The 15,233-nt window shown below is 43.3% G+C and overlaps 2 protein-coding genes across 2 annotated transcripts; one reads left to right on the forward strand and one right to left on the reverse strand.

Moving 5' to 3' along the window:
• Positions 1 to 240: 240 nt before the first annotated feature.
• Positions 241 to 3,893, reverse strand: LOC139400316 (10 kDa heat shock protein, mitochondrial-like). Its single transcript, XM_071145289.1, has 4 exons — positions 3,607 to 3,893; positions 841 to 996; positions 584 to 673; positions 241 to 448 (listed from the first exon to the last, which is right to left on the reverse strand). Exons 1-4 carry the CDS (start codon positions 3,607 to 3,609, stop codon positions 398 to 400), a joined length of 300 nt encoding a protein of 99 aa, XP_071001390.1. The 5' UTR covers positions 3,610 to 3,893; the 3' UTR covers positions 241 to 397.
• Positions 3,894 to 4,176: 283 nt separating this feature from the next.
• Positions 4,177 to 12,373, forward strand: LOC139400327 (60 kDa heat shock protein, mitochondrial). The gene is made up of 10 exons (XM_071145298.1): positions 4,177 to 4,304; positions 5,899 to 6,074; positions 6,349 to 6,684; positions 6,868 to 7,057; positions 7,258 to 7,426; positions 8,772 to 8,871; positions 9,263 to 9,508; positions 10,007 to 10,181; positions 10,333 to 10,511; positions 11,037 to 12,373. Exons 2-10 carry the CDS (start codon positions 5,901 to 5,903, stop codon positions 11,196 to 11,198), a joined length of 1,731 nt encoding a protein of 576 aa, XP_071001399.1. The 5' UTR covers positions 4,177 to 4,304; positions 5,899 to 5,900; the 3' UTR covers positions 11,199 to 12,373.
• The last annotated feature ends 2,860 nt before the right edge of the window (positions 12,374 to 15,233 follow it).

Genomic DNA, 15,233 nt, shown 5'->3' on the forward strand with positions numbered 1-15,233 from the left:
ATGTGTGAATCATAGTATTTGAAGAATACAAGTGCATGCAGGGGTGGAAGGACCTTTTACCAAAACCAGTTCCTTCAACAAAATGTTATGCAGATCTGATTCTGTATATTCAACTGGTCTTATTCAGAGTGTTGCAGGTGGGGGCCTGTGAAACGCACTCCTCAGCATGAACAGTCCCCACTTGCACATAAAATACATCTCAAATCCTCTTTTCATATATCTGCTCAGGAGATACACATCCAGATTCAATAGTCCACTTTATTATTGTAACAAAACATGATCAGAATTATTTACAATTGAATAACATATTTTTAAAAAACTAAGACATGAACGAGGCAACAATCTTCTCTAACAGAATGGATGGGGGTTACAGGGATGTTTTACAGTGAAACAGATTTTACTCTACATATTTGCCAAGGATGTCAGCATCACGGAACAGGAAGTATTCCTGAAAGACAAATGGAGATAAATTAAAATAGACAATCAATACACAAACTAATGAATACAGTAGTAGGACATAATTTCAAATGATCACTTATCATACATCTAATAACAATAAAGTAGAAAACAGTTCTAGACATGCCTTGTCTTCCAGGTCGACTTTAGTTCCTCCATACTCTGGCAGAAGGACCGTCTCTCCAACTTTGACACTCATGGGTGTCAGCTTCCCTTTCTGAATGAGAACAGTAGAAAAAAAAAGATTGCTATATTGTATCTGGGCATTGTGAAATCTGACAACTCAGACAGACTGTAAGCCACAATTGTAGACAGACTCCAGTTAGTTACACAAATCATACATAAGCTACTGTTTAGCCAGAGAGTAAGATCGAAGTAAATTACCTGGTTTGTGGAGCCTGGTCCCACTGCGACCACTGTGGCCTGCAGAACCTTGCCTTGGGCCTTCTCTGGCAACATGATGCCCCCCTTTGACATAGTCTCCGCAGCCAGACGCTCCACCAGCACCCGGTCAAACATGGGAAGGAATTTCCTGAAAGCCTAAAAGATGTATGAGAACGGTTTTATGACGGAGACAACGTACAACAAAACATTGAAACGGATTTAATCTACATAGCTCATCTGAGGTTGAGAAGTGTTGGACTCTTCTTCAGTGAGTGCTTGACATTCCAATTGTTATACCCTCAAATTGCCACTAGCTAGAGTTTGATCCATTGTGTGAACTGAAAAAGGCTTAAGTAATACAAATGCACGAGGGGCCCCTTCAATAGCCAAAAGGAGATGTGTTGTAACCACCTGCCATCATCTGCTGAAAATAAGGATAATTTTGTGGGGGACTGTTTATTTAACTAGGCAAGTCAGTTAAGAATTTGTTCTTATATACAATGACGGCCTACTCCGGCCAACGCTGGGCCAATTGTAAGCTGCCCTATGGGACTCCCAATCATGGTCAGATGTGATAGAGCCTGGATTCGAACCAGGTGACACCTCTTGCACTGAACCAGGTGACACCTCTTGCACTAGATGCAGTGCCTTAAACTGCTGTGCCACTCTGGAGCCCCAGTGTACACCATTCAAAACCTTAAGGTGGATTCCAAGAGTTCCTGGCTTGGTAATTGTAGTTGCTCTTTTTGAAAGGCTATTTTTTGTGAACGTCCAAAATGAATCACATCTGTGAAAGAGACTTTCATTTGGCTCCTTGACTTGTATTTAAGGTTAGGCCTACTACCATTTAAGCGCTACTGAAAAAAAGGGCACTTTGGGATCTAAATGAACATATCTTTTGGCTGAATGTATCCAAATGAGCTTGCACACGGAACACAAGAAACTAGTCACTAAAGGTATACATAAACCTACTACAGGTTAGTGGTACTCTATGCAAAATAGTTGGGAGTCAGTGAAGCTGACAATATGGTGGATGCCCCACAGGCTGTGGAGATTCCGTGTCGTTCAACAGTTTTAGGGAAACTGATATGCTGATCGTGAAGGTGGATTTTGTGGCTTTTATTGTATGTGATTAATTGTCCTGCCCAAATAAACAAGGAGTCCAAGGAACTGGCCATAATTGTATTTGCAGCTGAAAGATTATTGGGTCTCCAGGACTTCACGGCCGAAACATTGCAAGGAATACTGTGCAAAGATGCTCTTCCTTCTCAAGCCCCAGAGTTGACGAGTAGAGGGTTTGTTACTGCCCTTGACTACTAGCAGTGTCCAGGCAATTTGCAAGTAGAGCCTGCCAAAGGCAACAAAGACACCGTTAGTATTCACTATTGAAAAGATGTAAAGCAGCATTTCCCTTTGGGGTTTTGCCCTAACACTACACAGCTAATTAAAATGATCAAAGCTAGATGATTATTTGAAATCAGCTGTGTAGTGCTAGGGCAAAAACCAAAACGTACACCATTTGGGGTTCCGAGGACCGAGTTTGGGAAACCCTGGCTTAAAGCAAGCAATTGTTAGATATCTGATGTAGCACAATCTTTAAGCTAAAACTACAAAAAAATAAAAAAGGGTATGGATTCTCTCTGTGGCCTGCATAATGCAAGGAGTTTAGGAGTCAACATTTTGAAGATTTGCAACACCAGCTGCCTGTCTGGTAACAGATGTATCTTTGACCTTGAATGAAGGTTGTCAGTGAGACAGGGGACAGAGGGTTTGTGGTTCTAGGCTGTTGACTCCTGGGCAGGGCTCTCCAACCCTGACCCACAGATAAACTTCTATACTAATCATGGCTTTGATGTTAGACTAAATTCCAGAACAGGTCAGGGAGTGTGCTCACACACCCCCACATGGGCCCAAAAATCTATCAAACTTGATTTGTGTCACATTCTTCCTAAACAGGTGTAGACAAACAGTGAAACCTGGGCAAGGCTTTGTGGGGTTTAGTAGGCTCAAGGACCCAGACGTCAAGAGATAACATTGAACAAAAACAAATAATTCGAGGTCTATTCTTCAGTGACCGGGGTTTCAGATCCCATTCTAACATCTTTAGAATACTGTGCAATATTTCCAAGCAGAATTGTGCAATCTAGTGCGGCAAAATGTATGGACAAATAAAATGCTGTGACGCCGTTGAACATGGGGTCACGGCTTCTGCGTTACCCGGAACTGGTTGATAGCCGGTAATTCCCTTTTTCGTTGTGCAAGGGCAGACAGTGAAATAAACTAGAACATACAATAGGTCAAATAAAATACCACACTTGTGCACATATCAATTTAGATAGCAACAGCAAATGCTTCTACTCATCACTTTATTCGTTCTTCATAGTTCACTAGTACCCATCAACTACAGTGCCAATTATATATATATAAATATATATAGCCAACGATTTTGAGATTGATGGCGCAAAATAGCAAGTAATCTCGAGCTCGCTAATTTAGCTATCGTACAATCATTAGTGTGGGACAATGCATTGCAGATCGCATAGGTCACTCACTATATGACACGCCTTTACTTAGTAACCGTAGCTAGCTAATCTGATAAAGTCCTCCTGTATTCTTGGTCATGCCTGACCTTGCCGGCGAGAAATCAAAGCATTGGTTAGCTAATACAATAGGAAACTCGGAATGCTAACTCTGCTAGTGACAAATATGACACTTGGCATCCTAAATTATATTCTAGCTACGTGTTTTTGATAAAGAATGTCTTACCATTTATGTAAGAGACCTTGTAATGTTGAGCACCGACTTCTTTGAGCGTGGATTTGACACACTGAACGAGTCCCCACGTGAGGAAATATCAAGAAATGGTTCACGCATGCGTGTCTTCAAATGTCCTCACTTTACAGTTCCTGGACAGTTTCAGTTCCAAAATATTCCGTTACCCCCACAGAATGCAAAAAGGCAGGTGTACATATAGAAGGAACTCGCCAGGACAGTTGTGAAGAAATTATAATTTATGTTTCATGTGTTCTCATGTGATTGCAGTTTGCAGCAATGTTGCACAAGGTGTCAACTTTGAACACCCCCTTTCTCTCCAATGGCGCATGAGAAAGTTCTGGAACATGGGGCCCTGGAACGAGCATATCAGTGAAACATGTAGTTTTATTGACAAGTTAAACACACAAAATAAATACTTTTCCTAAAACAAAGTGTATAAATATCACAATCATTTGACATAATATGGTTTTGATGTAAAGGTTCCTTCAACTTCAGCAAATATTTATCTATTTTTTTTTTTTACTTTATGCATATTTAGGGGTGGACCGGTAAATTGCCCGGATGCAAAAGGCCATGTGCATTGTTGCCTGTCTCTGAAGCGCTGTTGCACAACCGCTGTACCATTCTTTTCCACATTATACCATCCTGTCTCCTTCAGACGAGCAAATCGTGTCATCATTAAACAACAAGTAAGTACTATTATGTCTTCGTAACATTTTATAGAGCTTGATGCGCATCAAGCTAAACAACATATTGTCTGAAACGTCATGCTTTTGCTAGTATCGTTAGCAGAACATATTTTCAAGCCTGTCATGCCTCCAACAACGACATTCAAATAAGTAGCTATCTGTGCTAACGTTAGCTAGTTAGCCTAAGTAGGATTAGGAATGTAACTTGCATCCACGTTGCCATAATTACAAGACACTGGTAATTATGGCAACTTAACTTGGCTGTCTTTCTCCAATACTTTCCCAATAGTCTTGGTAGTTACGTTTTAATTGGTATTTCGAAGGTAGTTAGTCGCGTAATTGTTTTCATGTTGATTGTCATGTCCTCTGATCTTGATTAAATAATGACAGAGCCCAATTGGTCACATTTATTCATGTCATGACATGCTGTACCTACAAGAGATTTGATCGCCGTCACAATTTATCCCAAAAGATTGAGTGAAAAAAATCTAGATACATTTAACAATCTGCATTTCTCAGATATTGAATTCTGTAAAACCGAAGTTAGAGGCGTGAGCAATCAACCCAGTCCGGTGTTGTCCAAGCTCGAGTTGGGGTAGTGTCTACTCGGGCTGCTATAGGCTGCATATAAATCTTTGCATTTTCAGTTCACAAATAATGCTTTCCTTTGTCTTTGGCCATCTTTACTACATTTTCAATTCATTCAGTAGCTAGTTCATTAATTTGTGGAAGGCATTAAACATTACTGTGCAATTTGACCTTACGCAACATGACCTGAACACACGTGTGGAGAATCAGAAATGTCTCGAACCGCTCTTTTCCTGTCACAATTTAGCAAATCTCAACAAACTCCCCATCAGATACAACATTAATTTGTAATCAGAGATTAACAACCAAGTGCAATAGCCCTCATATGCCTTACATGGAATTAGGCTGCTACTTTATTATTATTATGCAGAATTCTAACGACATAGAGATCCTATTAAATTAGCTAAATTAATTATAATTCCTAATTCTATGGCTATCTTGTCCTCTGCCCTTGGTTTGCGTTCTGTGGAATAGGAAATTCTGCCAAATCATTCACATGTTAGCCTACTGTGACAGTTTATTAAGATTCCCTCCTTTTGAGATCATGGCCTGCTTAATAAGTTTGGCATTTGTGTCTTGGTCTTTCTGCAAGACATCAAACACACATTTGCATGTGTTTACTCTGTGTTATGGAAATGGATGTCCTTTTTGTCCTTGAGATTTTCGGGGTATTGCATCATCTGTATCACTTCATTCATTGATTCTTGTCTTACAACTCTTTCTGTACCAGGAGCGGTCACTAGGGTGCACTGTATAGCTTGCCATTGTCACCTCCAGACATTGTCCATATGTGACATCTGGATTGGGGGAGAAGGTGTCTTGGGAATGATCTGGAAGGTTCATGTGTTACAGGCCAAACAAGTAGTTTGCTACTTTTAGCTATTACCAACACATTTAAGTGTAATTTAAAATGAAGAAGGTCCTGATAGCCAACAGCTGTTGACACAACGCATGCTTTTTGAGTACACTATGACAGAGTAAATACAGTTCCCTTTCCCCCCTTCAGAGATGTTGCGTCTACCCACAGTGATGAGACAGATGAGGCCAGTCAGCAGGGCCCTGGCCCCCCACCTCACCCGGGCTTACGCCAAGGACGTCAAGTTTGGAGCCGATGCTCGGGCCATGATGCTGAAGGGAGTGGATCTGCTGGCTGATGCTGTCGCTGTCACCATGGGACCCAAGGTAGGAGAGGAGGGACTTGCTATGACCATGGGTTCCAGTATTGTGGTGCCAAATGAAATATAAAAATCTGTACGATTTTACATTTCGCTCCGATTTTGTGGAATGTACGAAACTGCTATGTAAAACCAATCCATTAGTGTTCCACTTTTCATTTGACTCATTTCCACCCGAAGAACCCTGTGCACCAAAGTGTTTTGTTCCAGGTGCCGTTTCTGGCAGGAACAACTGAACACAAGTGTTTTGAGCTATATCCTTTCCCCCTCCCTTCCTCCAGGGTCGCACAGTCATTATCGAGCAGAGCTGGGGCAGCCCCAAGGTGACCAAGGACGGCGTCACTGTAGCCAAGGCCATCGACCTGAAGTGCAAGTACCAGAACATTGGTGCCAAGCTGGTCCAGGACGTGGCCAACAACACGAACGAGGAAGCGGGAGATGGCACCACCACTGCCACCGTGCTGGCCAGAGCCATCGCCAAGGAGGGCTTTGACAGCATCAGTAAAGGAGCTAACCCTGTGGAGATCCGCCGTGGCGTCATGCTGGCTGTGGAGACCGTCATCAATGAGCTGAAGAGGATGTCCAAGCCAGTCACCACCCCTGAGGAGATTGCCCAGGTAACCAATTGTGTTAAGAATATTGATAACGCAAATAAGTCAATATTCTTATAATTTCATATCTATTCAATTGATGCCAATTATTGATTTGCGACAGATGCAATATCTATGTTCTACTTTATATATTAAGATAACCTTTTGATGGTGACTAACGTTTTCAATGCTTTCTGTTCTGTCTGCTAGGTGGCCACCATCTCTGCTAATGGAGACGTAGAGATCGGCACCATCATCTCCAACGCCATGAAGAAAGTGGGCCGCAAGGGAGTCATCACTGTCAAGGATGGCAAAACCCTTTATGATGAGCTTGAGATCATTGAGGGGCTGAAGTTCGACCGCGGATACATCTCCCCTTACTTCATCAACACAGCCAAAGGTAAGGTCCCCTGTCTGCCATGACCCCACCACCAAGCCCATCTTCTGCTATTTTGGGGCTTTACAATTAAGAGAAACTCCAGCACACTGGTGATCTTGATGCTCTACAGATTTAATGGATTCTTATGATCTTCATGCTCCACATTTGGCCATTTTTTTTGTTGTTGAGCTTTTACATCAACCCTCATCTCTGCCCCTCAGGCCAGAAGTGTGAGTTCCAGGATGCCTATGTGTTGCTGAGTGAGAAGAAAATCTCTTCTGTCCAGAGCATCGTCCCTGCCCTGGAATTGGCCAACCAGCACCGCAAACCTCTGGTCATCGTGGCCGAGGATGTGGACGGAGAGGCCCTCAGCACCCTGGTCCTCAACAGGTCAGTTCCCTGTCCATTTAGCACCCTGTGTCTCAGAGAAGCAGTTCTGATCTGGGATCAGTTTTTGCTTTTAGATCATAATTATAAGCACGGGGGACCTGATCCTAGGTAAAGAGTCCAAATGAGATGCTTTGTGAATACAGGCCCTTGTACTCAGTCGGTGTCCTTTATTTAATAACCAGTAAACACCCTTAAGGACCTGTTTTTGCTTTCGCCTTCACATTAACACTGACTGACTGCTTGGGCCAAAGGGACACAACCAGCTCACAGGCCTGCAACAATAATATAAAGGTCTTATCTATATCACCAACATCATTCCGCTCTAGGTATTCATTTATGACTGAAGAGTCAACTTCAATTAAGCTGTCGACCCTTTCACAATTCCTGCCCTCTCTTTATGGGTAGAGGAATGTGTGTAGATGTAGGGAGTCAGTCAGTTTGGGGGTGTGTTATATTAACCTCAATAATGGCTGCATTTACACAGGCAGCTCATTTCTGATCTTTTGCCACTAATTGTTTTATTGACCAATCAGCTCTTTGGCCAATAATTGGGGGAAAATATCAGCGTTGGACTGTCTGTGTAGACTTAGATGCTGGAGGGTGTTGGGTGTGTTATCAGGGGTTCTCAAACTTTTGGGGGTCAGGGATCCCTTTTGTGATAGCATTCATTGCAGGTTAGTTTTTTGTAATTCATCTTGTTCTGGAGGGAGCTCTGCAGAGAGGTCACTAGCTGGCACACCCAGAGTCATAAAATATGATTTTAAACCTAACCTTATCCACACTGCTAACCCTAATGCCTGACCTTAAATTTTGTTTATATGATTTTTTATAATATAGTAAATTTTCACTTTGCAGCTGGCTTAAGGGGAACTTGCTCAGTTCTGTCTCCAGGACAAAATGTCTTATTAATCCAAACACAACTTGAGTGAGATAAAAATATGATACAATGAGTTTTACTATGACATCAGCAGTGCATGGCCAAACAAACCAAATCTCGGGCACTGGGAAGGAACATTTTTAAAGGCCCACCTCTTGGCATTGGATACATTTTTGCAGTTTAAACTAATTTTCTGCAATACTACAAATTTTGCCATGAGGCAGAGAACTTTGCAGTTTTAAAGTTTAAATTACAGTGCATTTATGTATACACATTTTGGGGGAATACAAGAAGTATTGAAAAATATATAATTGGTGGAGTATTCTGGATACCAATATCCCTGTAAGGCTCCCAGTCCCATGTTGCACAGGGTTAAGAAATTGTATAGATTCACAATATTTTATTACACACTCTAAACTGATCCCACTTTGAGAGCCTGTATTATATTAACCTCTACTCTTTCTTTAGGCTGAAGGTGGGACTGCAAGTGGTGGCAGTCAAGGCCCCAGGCTTTGGAGACAACAGGAAGGCCCAGCTGCATGACATGGCCGTTGCCACCGGGGGCACTGTAAGATCACTTTTACAATACAACCAACCCATGGTCACATTGATCTATAATTACTGTAAGAACACTTTGACACCAACCACCCCATACTTGCATCAGTCCATTTTGATTTGAGAAAGGAATGTGTCTCCTACTATCCTTGTCTGACTACATCCCATGCCAGGCAGGGACACTTGGTCTGGCACTTCTGCACTGGTATGATTTGCCAATCAATGAATAGAGTTTGCGTAGTCATGCTTATCCCATGGCTGAGGCTTTAACTTGGACCTGTTCTAATAATGGAAAGTGCACCCTCCATGCCTCTCTTGAAAGATGTTCAATTAGGGCCAATGTATACCTGTTCAAATCCTGTCCTTTACTGACATCCATCCCTTTCCCTCTTCCTTCTCTTTAGGTGTTTGGTGATGAGGCGGTGGGCATTGCTCTGGAGGACATCCAGGCCCATGACTTTGGTAAGGTTGGCGAGGTGTCTGTCACCAAGGACGACACCATGCTGCTGAAGGGGAAGGGAGACACTGCGGCCATCGAGAAGCGCCAGGCAGAAATCGTTGAGCAGCTGGAGAACACCACTAGCGACTATGAGAAGGAGAAGCTCAACGAGAGGCTGGCCAAGCTGTCTGACGGAGTGGCTGTGCTCAAGGTCAGTCACAGGGCAGGGGTTAAGGGGGAGTGGGTCAGGGGGGAAGGGGTCAGCTGGGCTCCTGAATGGCGCAGTGGTCTAAGGCACTGCATCTCAGTGCTAGAGGCATCACTACAAACACCCTAGTTTGAATCCAGGCTGTATCACAACCAGCCGTGTTGGGGAGTCCCATAGGATGGCGCACAATTGGCCCAGCGCTGGCCGGTGTTGGCCTTCATTGTAAATAAGAATGTGTTCCTAACTGACTTGCCTAGTTAAATAAAACTTGGAGGGGGACATATGATCGCAGAGTGAAAGTCTTAAGAGTGTAGAGAGATGGGTAGGATTTGATTACTTTTTGTCCTTTTAATGTCCCTGAATATTGTCATATTATTAGTTAGGATGTTAAAATTAGGAGATTCCTGCTCTGACACAAGATTTACAATTGTTAATGAGTCGCTTCTGTATCTGCCTTGCATGGCAGAGAAAGCAAAAGTGTAGCTGACTGTTCTGTTCCAGGTAGGAGGAACGAGTGATGTGGAGGTGAACGAGAAGAAGGACCGTGTGACCGACGCCCTGAATGCCACCAGGGCCGCTGTGGAGGAGGGCATTGTGCCCGGAGGTGGCTGTGCCCTGCTGCGCTCCATCCCTGCCCTGGATGCCCTCGTGCCCATTAACACTGACCAGAAGATTGGTAAGTAGAGTTCCTGCTCTGGATCTTAACCTAACATGCCAATAGGTTTTTAATTTTGGCTGTAAAGTTGGACATGTTAGATTTTTCTTTCCAACTTCTGGACAGATAAGTATTGTAGCTTAACTTGGTGTATCACTTCCTGTCTCCATAGGAATTGACATCATCAGACGAGCCCTGCGTGTGCCAGCCATGACCATTGCGAAGAACGCTGGTGTGGAGGGCTCTCTAGTGGTGGAGAAGATCCTTCAGGCCGCGGGGGAGATAGGATACGATGCCATGGAGGGAGAGTACGTCAACATGGTAGAGAAGGGCATCATCGACCCAACCAAGGTATGGATGCTTCAGCTTGGCACTACACTGTCGTTCACCCAGCGTACAAAAAATATAAAGACAGGTTAATTTTTCTAGTGATTGGAAATGTACAGCAATAATGTTTTCAAAAGTTATTTTAATTCAAGTGCTCATTGTGCAAATGTATTTGTTTTGAATAAACAGTTAAAGACTAAATATATAGTTTACATGTTGTCAAATCTAAGCCAACCCTTTCTGTTTTGCCCCATAGTTGCTAAATAATAAAATGTATTTATAAAGCCCTTACATCAGCTGATATCTCAAAGTGCTGTATAGAAACCCAGCCTAAAACCCCAAACAGCAAGCAATGTAGGTGTAGAAGCACATAGACAAACCCGTCTACTTAGTTTTTTTTCTACTCCCGTTATGATGTAATCTTTGGTTAGACTGACATAGCATAGACAAAAGTTGACTGATGGTGGTATCACAGGTTGTCTTGACGATTTTGCTCCCTTTGCCGGTGTCTCTGTATTACAGCAATGACTTGAGTGTCTCCCCCTACAGGTGGTAAGAACGGCACTGATGGACGCTGCAGGTGTTGCTTCTCTGCTCTCCACCGCCGAGTGTGTGGTCACAGAACTGCCCAAGGATGAAAAGGAGGCTGGCATGCCAGGGGGCATGGGTGGTATGGGGGGCATGGGAGGTATGGGAGGTGGCATGTTCTAAGGCTCACCTCAAAGTGCTGTTTAGACTTAATGGCAGAATGAGGCTAGGGGGCAAATTATCCCTCCAACCCCAGACAGACTGGCCATAAGTTTATTGGTGCTGCAAATGGATGAACCCTACTACTTCTGCTGATTGTCTCCCCTCCACCATCCGGTAAGAACGGACCAGCCTCCACAGCCTTACTCCGTCCCTCTACCCACACCTGACTGAGGCTCTGACCGACTCCAGTCTGCACCGATGATCCCCCCCCCTCGCCCACACAGTTTACCTCATAAACATGGCAGTCTCATCATCCATCCTCAACATGCAGAATAGTCTTGAATATCGTGCAGAATATTCCCTGTCAATTAGGAAAGATACTCACCAGTGAGAATAATCCAATGCTGTTCTTGATAAATTGTCATTTAATATCAAATGGAAGTAATGAAGCCTGTTTGTGTGCACTACAGAAGTTCAAACGAGAAGGCTGACCTAAAATGGTCAAACACAGTATAACTCAATATTGATTTACAGAGTTTTTTTTAGTTTTTTTTTGTAACTTTGTGGGTGAACCAGGAAAACTGAAATTAACAATGTTGGAAGGAACCATAACTGAAAAGGTTAAGTTAATTAAACAATTATTGCTGAGCATGAGTTTTTTTTTTCTTCATCTCTGACCTGATTTAATACTAAAATATTCTGTAACTTTAGAACTGAAAGAATAATTCGATACATTTTACTAAGAAACATGACTTTATGATTGGTTAAGAGTGCCTCGTTTACTAGTAATTTAGCGGAGGGGAAGGCTAAATAGGCATTTAGCTGATTTTAATGCACATCTGGCAAAGGGAGGACGCAGTTTGCAGAGGTTGATTGGGTAGGTAGGTGTAGCAGTTTGGGCCAGTGACGGTCTAAGCCACAAGTTTTAATGTTAAACCCATTGATGTCCTCGTGACCTGATTTGTACTTACTGCTCATGACATTTAGCCTACATTTTATTTGATGTGTGTTCAATAGGAGCCACAAACTACCATGCGTGCGTGTAAGCATGTGTTAAACTGCTACTCTACTATTTCCCCCCCAGTACGTTATTTCTTTGCAAACAACTGATCATTCAACGTGTTTTGTACAATGTAGACATTTTGTGATTTTTTTTTAATTTTATGTATTTAATAAAATCAAATGTTCTGAAGGAACAAGTGCATTGTGATTTAAAAAAAAAAATGTATTTTATGACCAAACATACCACTTCAGAATATCTGCTGCTTTCAACGTATGATACACTGAACTAGAATTCTAACAAAAAATACAAGATATTTAAAAATATTAAGTCTACCTTAAATTAAACCGCGTAGTGAGTACATTCCCGGAACCACTAAGAGCATTGAAGTCCAAGGCGCAACTTCTCCGCTGTTTTAGTATTGTGGCTACCACGCTGTAACCGCGTGAAGCGAACTCGTGCATATACTGTGACTGAGCGAAGTCTTGAATCGCGGTCATCTCAATTTCTGCGTTGCTGCTCGTGGCAGTGTCATTTCGCTGAATCTACACTACATTGACAAAAGTATGCTATTTCAGCCACACCTATTGCTGACAGGTGTATAAAATTGGGTACACAACCATGCAAACACCGGCATGGCCCATAGAACTGTCCCATACTGAAGAGCTCAGTGACATGACACCATCATAGGATGTCACCCAGTTTGTCAAAGCCCTGCCTGCTAGCGTGCCCTGGTCAACTGCAAGTGATATTGTAACGTGGAAACGTCTAGGAGCATCAATGGCTAAGCCACAAAGTGGTAGGCCACACAAGCTCACAGAACAGAACCGCTGAGTGCTGCAGCATATAGCAAGTAAAAATAGTCTATTCTCTGTTGCAACAATCACTCTGGAAGCAACACCAGCACATTAACTGTTCGGCTGGAGCTTCTTAATGAGTTTCCATAGCAGAACCTGCCCAAATGCATAGTGCCAACAAGTTTGGTGGAGGAATAATTGTCATGGTTCGGGCTAGGCCCCTTCATTCAACACTACAGCATACATTCTAGATGTGCTTGCAACTTTGAGGCAACAGTATGGGGAAGCCCCTTTCCTGTTTCAGCGTGACAATCCCCTGTACAGAAATGGTTTGTTGAGATCAGTGTGGAAGAACTTGACTGGCTTGCACAGAGCCCTGAGAACCGTATCTAACACTTTTGGGATTAATTGGAATGCCAACAAGCCAGGCCTAATCGCCCAACATCACTAATGCTCGTGGCTGAATAGAAGCCCACACAGCAATTTTCTAACATTCCCAGAAGAGTGGAGGCTGTTATAGCAGCAAAGGGGGGACCTTTTTTTTAATTTTACCTTTAACTAGGCAAGTCAGTTAAGAACAAATTCTTATTTTCAATGACGGCCTAGGAACAGTGGGTTAACTGCCTGTTCAGGGGCAGAACGACAGATTTGTACCTAGTCAGCTCGGGGATTTGAACTTGCAACCTTCCGGTTACTAGTCCAACGCTCTAACCACTAGGCTACCCTGCCGCCCCATGTAGTGTATGTAGCAAAGATTTTTAGAAGTAACCCCAATTGTTTCCAATGGGAGCAAACAATCCTAGTGAGCAGGACAAGAAAGGTAGGCAGAGCTAAGCATGAGCTAGCGATAAGCCTATTGGTGCGTTCAAGCATGTATTTGCATATTTCCGTTAGGGAACGCCTACTCTGAAGTGCACGTGTGCAATAACTCCAAACGCATTTTTTTATTTTTTATTTTTTTATTTTTTAAATAACGTTGATAAATGGTAAAGTAGACAAAACACAGTCCACCCTGTTCGTAACAGATTGTAGTTTTGGAAAAAGAAAACTGTACCGATATGTTTCATCCATGAGAAAATTAGAACGTCATCCAAAATCTATACATCTGGTTAAATATCTGTCTCCTTGTTGGTATAATTAATTGTTCTGTGTATATAAACTGCTCAAAAAAATAAAGGGAACACTAAAATAACACATCCTAGATCTGAATTAATGAAATATTCTTATTAAATACTTTTTTCTTTACATAGTTGAATGTGCTCACAACAAAATCACACACAAATGATCAATGGAAATCAAATTTATCAACCCATGGAGGTCTGGATTTGGAGTCACACTCAAAATTAAAGTGGAAAACCACACAACAGGCTGATCCAACTTTGATGTAATGTCCTTAAAACAAGTCAAAATGAGGCTCAGTAGTGTGTGTGGCCTCCACGTGCCTGTATGACCTCCCTACAACGCCTGGGCATGCTCCTGAGGAGGTGGCGGGTGGTCTCCTGAGGGATCTCCTCCCAGACCTGGACTAAAGCATCCGCCAACTCCTGGACAGTCTGTTGGTGGATGGAGCGAGACATGGTGTCCCAGATGTGCTCAATTGGATTCAGGTCTGGGGCGGTCCATAGCATCAATGCCTTCCTCTTGCAGGAACTGCTGACACACTCCAGCCACATGAGGTCTAGCATTGTCTTGCATTAGGAGGAACCCAGGGCCAACCGCACCAGCATATGGTCTCACAAGGGGTCTGAGGATCTCATCTCGGTACCTAATGGCAGTCAGGCTACCTCTGGCGAGCACATGGAGGGCTGTGCGGCCCCCCAAAGAAATGCCACCCCACACCATGACTGACTCACCGCCAAACCGGTCATGCTGGAGGATGTTGCAGGCAGCAGAACGTTCTCCACGGCGTCTCCAGACTGTCACGTCTGTCACATGTGCTCAGTGTGAACCTGCTTTCATCTGTGAAGAGCACAGGGTGCCAGTGGCGAATTTGCCAATCTTGGTGTTCTCTGGCAAATGAAAAACGTCCTGCACGGTGTTGGGCTGTAAGCACAACCCCCACCTGTGGACATCAGGCCCTCATACCACCCTCATGGAGTCTGATCGTTTGAGCAGACACATTCACATTTGTGGCCTGCTGGAGGTAATTTTGCAGGGCTCTGGCAGTGCTCCTCCTTGCACAAAGGCAGAGGTCCTGCTGCTGGGTTGTTGCCCTCCTACGGCCTCCTCCACATCTCCTGATGTACTGGCCTGTCTCCT

This window comes from Oncorhynchus clarkii, chromosome 3 (assembly GCF_045791955.1).
Source record: "Oncorhynchus clarkii lewisi isolate Uvic-CL-2024 chromosome 3, UVic_Ocla_1.0, whole genome shotgun sequence".
Lineage (NCBI taxonomy): Eukaryota > Metazoa > Chordata > Actinopteri > Salmoniformes > Salmonidae > Oncorhynchus > Oncorhynchus clarkii.